The sequence below is a fragment of the Bidens hawaiensis genome, unplaced genomic scaffold, assembly GCF_021521415.1.
Source record: "Bidens hawaiensis isolate Kalapana, Puna unplaced genomic scaffold, B.hawaiensis_p1.1 tig00029364_1, whole genome shotgun sequence".
Taxonomy (NCBI): Eukaryota; Viridiplantae; Streptophyta; class Magnoliopsida; order Asterales; family Asteraceae; genus Bidens; species Bidens hawaiensis.
The window spans coordinates 1-9,640 of record NW_027494865.1 but is presented as its reverse complement, the minus strand read 5'-3'; the positions used below and the strand labels follow the sequence as shown (position 1 = coordinate 9,640).

The following is a 9,640-nucleotide window of genomic DNA, read 5'->3' as shown; positions in this document are numbered from 1 at the left end:
TCGTCGGAGACTCCTTGGTTGGTCCGGGGCTGGTGACATCCACCGTCGCATTCTGTTGGGAAGCAACGGCAACGACAAATGCGCAGAAAAGGTAATATGTTAATTGTTTTATTTGTTTTTTGTTGATAAAATAATATAATTAGTATGAAGTTTAAGACACGGATTAATTTGACCTATTTTGTAATATGCAGGGAAAAGTGTCGTTTATGCCTAATGATGGGGTCCATCAACTTCATATATTCATCTTCGTGCTGGCTGTATCTCATGTTTTTTCTTGTATTCTCATTATGACTTTTGGTAGATTGAAGGTAACCTAACTATAGAACATTAAATCTTTTGCCAAGAACGCAACGAAACAAATTTAAACCATCTAAATGTTTTATAATGTTTTTACCAATTAAGATGACCTTGTGCATGGAGAAGGCATATTAACTATTTGGTTATGTTTGGTATATAGATGAGAAGGTGGAAACAATGGGAAAAGGAAACAAAAACGGTAGAGTATCTATTCTCACATGGTATGTACAACTTCGAATGTTCACATGGAACACATAATTGTGTGATGGACTTATGGGTCATAATTGACTTGAGGTCTCTTGACTTAGACAAGCTAAGCTTGTGCTAAAAGCTAAAAGTTATACTATGGGCGTGAAAGAAGATCCGAATCCAAACATTCGAATGAAAAATCTAAAATTCTGAATCCGAATTATTCAAAAATTGAATATTTGTTGAATATATGAATTTTCGGACTTGGTTAGTAATTAAAAAAAAATGAATAGTGCGGATATCTGAAACCCGAAATTCTAAATTTAATTATTAGGTAACGTTTCTCACACTGTTATTTTGGAAAAATGTAGCAAACCAGTAATATTAGGTTTGGCTTTTTTTAGATCAATGTTGCATTGTGTTTGACTTTCTTTAACAAGCTAAATTATCAATGCGGAAATGTTGGATTTGATTATGTTCAATTTTTTAAACTATGCAAAGAAAAAATTTCGGATATCCGTTTCAGTATCCAAAATTTCAGATACCGAAAACAATTATCTGAATGTATCTTCATTTCAGATATCCAAATTTAAACAACCCTAAATTGTATATGATATAGATTCAAAAAGATTCAGATTTACAAGAGACACGTCTTTTGGAAGAAGACACGTGAGTTTTTGGAGCCAATCCCCTGTTTTGCTTTGGATTGTAAGTTAATTTCTATATATGCTATATCTTCATGTTCATGTTATCAACTATTTTCAAATACCAACCTTTTAACTACTATTTTAGGTCTGTTTCTATAGACAATTTAATAGATCAGTGGCTAAAATTGATTACTTGACGTTAAGGCATGGATTCATCATGGTAACCAAGCCTTTAATTAGTTTCATTTATAATCCATGTTATTTAGATTATTATTTTTATCTTAATTACTATAAGTTATTTATTTGTTTTTAGGCACATCTGGCACCACACATCAACTCAAGATTTGATTTTCAAAAATACATCAGTAGATCACTTGAAGAAGATTTTAAAGTGGTTGTGGCAATCAGGTGGCTACCTATATTTCACAGTCTAATTTATATTAATGTTGGTTCATACTCATCTATCCATCACTGAAATGGCGACCTGTGGTTCCAAGCCTATAACATATAGCCATAATTAGTATTTTTGTTTTTAATTGCTTTTTCTTGTTTTCATGCCAGTGCGCCGATTTGGTTATCTGTTGTGGCGTTCTTGCTCTTCAATACTCACGGTGAGCTTACGTGTGTTTTTAGAAGGCATAAAAAGGAAAATCGTCAACATGATCGATCATCTTAGACTTATTCGTTGGACAAATTAGGCTTGCCTATTTTTCTTACGAAACTATCATTACACTATTTAGTTTTTTGTTAACAAATTGTTACATTCAACCAGTAGACTTCCATCTAACGCAAAAAAAAGTGAATCTACTGCATCGTATGGAAATATGTTACGCATTGAGCTAAGGGACATATGTCAAACACTGATTGATTAAGAATTTTTAAAAAGTCTAAATCATATTGTCAAACTCAATGATGAAGATAGTAATTTTGATGATTTTCCCTCTTTTTAATTCTCTCTTACAATAATATTTATAATTCTCTGTCTGGACAGGATGGTATTCTTACTTATGGCTACCATTTACCCCATTGATTGTAAGCATTACTCTATTAGTACTTAACTATATGGTTTATATATACATGGCTACTAATGATTGATTGTGAAGATTGTTTTAGTGGTGGGTACAAAACTACAAGTAATAATCACAAAAATGGGATTAAAGATTGAAGAAAGAGGAGAGGTTGTGAAGGGTGTACCGGTGGTTCACCCCGATGATGGTCTCTTTTGGTTCAACCGCCCTCGTCTCCTTCTCCACCTCCTCAATTTTGTTCTCTTTCAGGTTATTATATACGTGCTACAATTTTCTACACTTAAAGAAAAATCACCAAGTTTTGAAGATTTACGAAACAACTAGGCGTAGCAGATCCATAACTAAATTGTGTTTTAATATGAAAAATGCAGAATACATTTCAGCTAGCCTTCTTTTCATGGACTGCAGTAAGAGTTAAGAGCATGCATGCTCCAAACTTTAACCATGAATCCAACTGAAAGTAATATTTGATATTGAATAATATCTTGTTAAATTGTTCTTTTTTTTCTTGTGATATATTCAGTATCAATTTGGATTCAAATCTTGTTTTCATGAGCATATGGAGGATATTATCATCAGAATTACAATGGGGTATTTTATGCTTCAATATTACTAAATTTGTAAAAACCTGTAGAAAACTAAATAGTTTATTTATATAATATCTCAGGGCTTTAATCCAGATCCTTTGCAGTTATGTCACTCTTCCTCTATATGCCCTTGTCACACAGGTGAATTTTTCAAAGTGTAACTTGATGAAATATTTATCAACATTATATATATAGTTGGTTTATTATAACTTTGGTTATATATATTATAGATGGGTTCCACTATGAAACCAACAATATTCAATGACAGAGTTGCAAGTGCCCTGCGAAAATGGAGCCATACCGCAAGAAAAAGGATAAAAGAAAACAAGAAATCGGGTCGAGTGACACCATCCAGCGGCCATAGTTTGTCCCCGGTTCACCTCTTAAGTCACTACAGAAGCAATATTGACAACCTTGATCAGACTTCCTTGACTGGATTAAACATACATAATGAGACTTATCGTGTTAATGGCCCATCCTACCCGGTAGGCTGCCCCACGAGTGGAGACTCAAGTTGTTGTCATCATGAGATCGAACTCAGCCACATGGACCAGAGTATGGACCAGGTCCATGAACCTAGTTTATCAGAAGTTGCATCATGTTCTGATGCCACTATTAAGATTGAACATGAGGTGATGATAGACTAGGGGCTCCTAAAGATTCTTCTTTTGAAGATGAACCACATGTATGTATGATTAAATATTTTAACAGATATATGTAGCAAAATGATCAGCATATGACTATTTGATTGATATTGTATCAGTTATGATAATACATTTTCTAATATATAAGCTTTGTGTAGTGTAAGTTTTATTTATGATGGTTTAATATTGTTTCTAGTCTGTCCTCTTCTCAGTTCTCACATTAGAATTTAGAACTTAGAAGCATTGGATGAGAAGATATTTAATAAAGAAAATTAGTTTTAGTTGATTAATTTAATTCAACTTGTGTGTAATAACTCGCATTCCGCCATGGTTTGATAAGCATTTCATAAATTATAAAAAAATATATATATGTGATATAAAATTATTTTAAATTCAAATAAACTTACCAAAAAGATAAAAAGAAAATCAAACAACAAATAAAAAGGAAAAAACAAACACTCAAAGAAGCATTCAGTGAGAAGTTCGTTTATATTCGTTCAATTGTGTCATCCATGAACGTTCAGTATTGTTTTTTGTTTACGTTCATTATATGTATTATGCCATTTTTTTAAATAGTTTTTATATTTTCTTGTTTATTGTCCTAACATTTAAACTTTTATATCTTTATGATTACATTATTTTTGCTTTTATACAAGAAAGTAAAAACCTTAGTTTTCACTTCTTACAACTCAAGTCTCAAATGGTAGTTTCCTTTTTCCTTCCTCTAATCTAACATCGCCACTTCCATGAATCGTTCACCACTCGACAACCTCTTATCAGGGCTCCAGTTCGCCCCTAGTCAATTGCCGATCAAATTTGAGACACTATGTCAGGTACTTCGTATTTATGTTGGAATTAAAAAAGCTAATTATTCATATTTATTGCAACAACTAAAGAAAATTGGGTGAAATTAAAGAAATAAAAAAAAGTTTGGATGATCTTAATTGAAATATTGAAACAACTTCTTTTTAAGAAAATAAGGATCGGGCTTGGACTGGACCATTATGCCCAAACTAGGATAGGATCCGACCTAGATCACTTTTTTGGTTATTTAAATTTAGAACGATGGGCCTCCAATGACATAGCCTATTGCAACTGTATATAGTAATAGACATAGACTAGTACTATTATTCTCTTATGACATATCTAAACCAAAATAATTGCTTTAACATCGTACATTTTGTTGCATTTTTATTTTTGGCAAAATAGGTAAACTGTCGTTAAGTAATTACCATTTCATGGAGAATAATTAATATATAAATTACAATGAATAATTTAATATAAATAAAAAATAATAATTGAGTCTTTATATTATGTAAAAAAATGTATTAAAAATATAGTCATTTTATATCATCAAAAATTTTAAATCGAGAATGAGTTGTTCTACCATCGGTATATAATAATGAAGCAATGTCACCGGAAGCAATGAGGCCTTTCGATGTGAAAAATGTAGCCAAAGTCTTTCACAAAATTGTTATACGTTCCATACCCGGCATAGACAAAAAAGACACATTTTCCTTTTTAAACAATTTTCATGTTGTCCTTATAAACACACTGTTGTTCAACTATCACAATAGTCTTATAATAAATATAAAAAATGAAAATTTGTCTAAAATTTTTAAGACTAAATAGTTATAAAAAAATATACAAAATTATTATAGCTTTTTTTAATTTGAAGATGTTTCAAAAAATTGAATGTTAATATACTATTTAAACATAAACTCTTTTATTTATACATTTCAATCTTAAAGAAAATATATTTTTGACACATAATTATTATATTAATATTATTTTTAAATTAAGTATGTTTAAAACATAATTTATGGCATTAATACTATATTTAAAACCAAGATTTTTTTCTTTTCCATCAATAGAAGAGAAGAATTTTGGAGGGAATTTGATAGTGGGAATTAACCTTAAAATGACATGTGTCCATAATTATTTTCTTTTATTAGTATAGGTAAATTTATAAATTATCATATCTTTATATAGTTTTAAATGTCATTCTATGTATTTAATTGGATGCAATCTAAAAGATATAGAGGGGAGTGTTCGTCATAAAAGGAAAGTTAAAGAAAAGTTTAGTGATTATAATCTAAAAGATGTCCAAAACACTAGTTAATGATTAAGATTCACCATCTAAGCCCAAGTTCACAAAGAACTCAAAAACCCATAATTTTCAAGCATAGTAATTCTTTCAACACCAATGGAGTTCCTATGGGTTTTAACTCGAGCAAGAACTTAGGTTAGCTATTTTAAATATAAATAAGCAAAAGCTTAAGTTTTAAGTAAGAGATTACTTAAATAGGCTTCTTTTCACCAAAGGTTTATAATTATATAGCATTTCTCAGCATGTAAAATTATTTCCAATTTGTAAAAAAAATGCTCATTTCTTCATGAGATACCATCTTTACCGTTGTGATATTTCTTCTATCATCACGTGTGGGACTTGAAGACTTTGATTTCTTGTTTGTGATCTTTCATCAAATACGTGACACTCTTTTCTATCCTTGACGGGTTTTAAAGTTAGGTCTAACCAATTATCTCATCTAGTCCATGGTTTTTTAATAGTAATATTCATTTGGTGCAATGAACCCTAACGTGAAATGATGGAATGCAGTCATGTATTTACTGTATGTTTGTTATAAATATATTGATATTATGGTTATCAACTCCTAATATAGATTATACTTATTATCCAAGTTATCTTTTCCTATATATACATATCATTGTATTTTATTGTAATACACACCATATTAATGAAATCTTCATCTTTCTTCATACATCTCTTTCTCATATATTTGGCTATTAGGCTTGTTTCATAATACGTTATCAGCACGAAGTGCTTTTAGAGTTGGATCGCATCATCGTATTGTAAGCATTGTTTGTTGTTCTCTCAAAACATAAACCCTACTATAATTCATGCATAATTAAGTTGTGTTAGAGATTTTACTTTATTCTTCTTTTAAATCTCTCAAAGAACGTACGATTTGGGGTTGCATTATAGAGAATTGTTTTGTTATTTGAAGTCTCTCAAAAATAATCCTTAAAGTAATCCCTCATTGTACTCGAAACAATTTTGGAGGATGAGAGATTTATATTTATGTAATAATATGCTTTACTGTTTAATTAAACGTTTTGAGATCTGTTACTTGAATCCGATAACATGCATAAAACAAATGGAGGTGGTGCTAGTTTTCCTTCCATGCCACCCCATAACTTAAACCTTAAAAGTTATACGTAATAACTCTTCAAATTAGTTATATGATATTACATGTTAATTAGTTAATACAGTAATATATTTTCTCTTTATATAAGACATGGTTGTTTTTAGTAGTTAATATGTTAATAGTTTGTTTGTTTAAAACTATTTGTTGCAATACGAAAGAAAGGAGTTAATTGTTAATAATATAGTTTTGATTTAGAAGGAAAAAAAACTATCTTGGTTATTTTAATTCACTGTTAATTATAATGCATATAAAGTTTTGATTGTTAGTAATGAATATTATATGTACTTACTAAAATTATTTTTAGTAATATAAAAAGTTTTAGATCATTCTGCATGCTTTATATAACTATAAGTTTATATAAATTCTATATATTAATTCATATGCTTTATTATCATGACAAATCTTAAAAACTTGAAAGCATATAAAAGAGAAAGATAAGGACAGGATACATTTATTTTATAACTCTGGTTTACTAAATTATTTTGTCATGTAGATAATTTATCAATGAGGTGATTGAAAATTCATGGTTTATTAATCAGGGTCTATCTTAAACTTCTATCTTGTAGAGTTTTTCCTTATCAAACAGTTAATTATTTGTTTGTTTTATTATATATGCAAAAAGAAAACAACAATAATTACCATTAAGCAAATGATTGAATGAAGTCTGTTGGAATTGATTTATTTGAAGATTTTTTTGGTAGCCACGTTGCTAAATTTACTATCATTCTCTTTAAAGTTCAATTTTTAATTAAATAAAAAGAGAAAGTATATTTCATGGTGAAACTTAAAACAATATTATGTTTTAGAGAATAATAATCAAATTTAAGTTCGAATAAATGGATATAAAGAATATAGACTTGAATTGGTGTTTTCCTATTCAAGTTTTGTTATTATGGTAATTAGTTTTTGCCATATGACCATAGATAGAGAAGTGCGTAAATCGAATATAAAAAAGTATTTTTAAAATATTTGTGTTTTTTTAGAGAAGGAATTTGCAAGAAATACTTGTTTTTATAGAGTTTGATTATAACTTTTATAGTGTTAAATGTTATAACATGATGTATTGTATGATTTGACTTTATATATACTTCGTATTATATCTTGATAATATAAAGAGTATCAAATCAAACAACTAACAAAAAGTTGTGATTTATTATTACTCTTGTGAAAGAGATGTGCTTAGATATGATAGTAATGATACCCCAAGCATAATATGCTTACAAAAGTTGTGGTTTATTATACATGTAATTACTTATCAATCGATGTTATTAGAAAGATTATAAAATATTATTATGATAAATCTTACATAACTCATTCATGTAATTACTTTCTCAATACTTGTTAGTATATAAAGAGAAGATTAATTATGAGGAAAAACATGGATAAGACCATTTTTCATTTGTCAAACCTCAAATACGCTCCCGAAGTAGCATATCATTAAAACGTATGAAACGTTTGAAGTGATTTAGTATCCGTGCTGGAGAAAGTTATGAATAAACCATGGAAATGGTTTGGTTTTATACCATTCCTGAAGTGAATTTGACAACGTATTGATCATTGCAATCATGGACATAATTGAGAAAATTGTAATGGTGATTATTTTAATAATGATATCGATCATCAATATATAATGATGCCCATGCTAATAATGAGATCGACCACCACATGTGGTAGAGATTGATCATATATGAGAACAAACTCTGGAAATACAAAAGTGAAATCCCATGATCGTTTGAAACGATCATACAATGTTCACTCATATTTACAATCTTGTACTAAAGAAGCATGATACATATACGATCATAAACCTGAAGTTAATGGATCATGATTATCTTATGCCGTGACCGGTTAGACCACACCGAGTCAATGATGTGAAATTTATTGAGGAACCAAATTTCATCATAATAATATTGCTCTCAAGGGAAATCATTTAGTTACCAAATGAAGGAGGGGTGTAAATCCTATTGAGAAAAGGATACACATATCCTAACATGATACCATTTAGTGTTTTGAAAATCGATACATCGTCTAAATGGTTATCAAGGCAGCTTGATGTTTGCATGATTTATGGCTTAGCTAATAAGATAGCAAACATATTATTCCATATTGGTATATTTATATTATGTTATAATAATGAATTTTATTCCCAAGTTAATATTGATCATTGGAATAAGTGTTGAACTTTTAACAAATTGTTAAAGACGATTACTCAACGTCTATAAGTGGTTACAAAGGCAATTATCACGAGAGCAAAGGTTCATGTTTGTATTTGAGTACATATGATTACATGTTTAAAAAATTAATTCACATCAAGCCAACAAGTTATGATACTTCCTTCCCATTTTAATTGGTTTTTGGTCAGTAGCCAAGTATTTCTCATCTAATATTATATATTGAAATTAATCCACCACAAGACACAAAGATGAGAACACAAAGGAAGTTGGGAATATATGTCGGTATTAAATATTATATATGATTATATACTTAGAGCCATTAATGAGATATTTGCTTATGGCTCATTAGTTTTCACTTTAGTGAATCAACATTCCCAACATTAGGGGGGAGATTTAAAGCAGTTGAAAAACAAATTTAGTTGGAATGAATTATTATTGATCCTCAAACTAAATTATATGAACTAAAGTTCAAATTTAGTTGGAATGAATTTAGTTGGAATGAATTATTATTGATCAAAGTTAGTTTACACAAAACCCTAGCCTAAAGTGAATACAATGGTTTTAGCCTGACATCTGCATCACGAATGATTCGCTTATCTGATAAGAGGATGAAAGCATGCAATGAACGGACGAACCGGAGGCTTCAGGATGGTAGAAAATCGTCATAGGGCTTGTACTTGGTTGAAGGAATGAAGGATATTTCGAATGGGGGCTGAAAACTCAATATAATAGAGTTAGGTTTAATTTTCCCGTTCTGGAGGACTTTAGCGCGGCTCTAAAGTCTATGGGATGAGACTTTAGCGCGTCTCTAAAGTCTGCTTTCCTGATGTGAGTCTTTAGAGTA

At 29.8% G+C, this 9,640-nt stretch overlaps 1 protein-coding gene across 1 annotated transcript; it reads left to right on the top strand.

Moving 5' to 3' along the window:
- The first annotated feature begins 230 nt into the window (after positions 1-230).
- On the top strand, positions 231-3,595 carry LOC143578847 (MLO-like protein 6). The gene is made up of 12 exons (XM_077062316.1): positions 231-308; positions 458-518; positions 1,106-1,194; positions 1,279-1,353; positions 1,447-1,541; positions 1,695-1,744; positions 2,125-2,165; positions 2,237-2,410; positions 2,533-2,568; positions 2,685-2,752; positions 2,829-2,889; positions 2,979-3,595. The coding sequence occupies exons 1-12, from the start codon at positions 288-290 to the stop codon at positions 3,393-3,395; spliced, it is 1,188 nt and encodes a 395-aa protein (XP_076918431.1). The 5' UTR covers positions 231-287; the 3' UTR covers positions 3,396-3,595.
- The last annotated feature ends 6,045 nt before the right edge of the window (positions 3,596-9,640 follow it).

Bases quoted from the DNA above. Each gene is read 5' to 3' on its own strand.
- LOC143578847 (XM_077062316.1), top strand. From the start codon at position 288: ATGACTTTTGGTAGATTGAAG. The intron at 1,354-1,446 runs GTAACCAAGCCT...ATTTGTTTTTAG, and splicing joins TAAGGCATGGATTCATCATG to GCACATCTGGCACCACACAT. The intron at 2,411-2,532 runs GTTATTATATAC...TGAAAAATGCAG, and splicing joins TCAATTTTGTTCTCTTTCAG to AATACATTTCAGCTAGCCTT.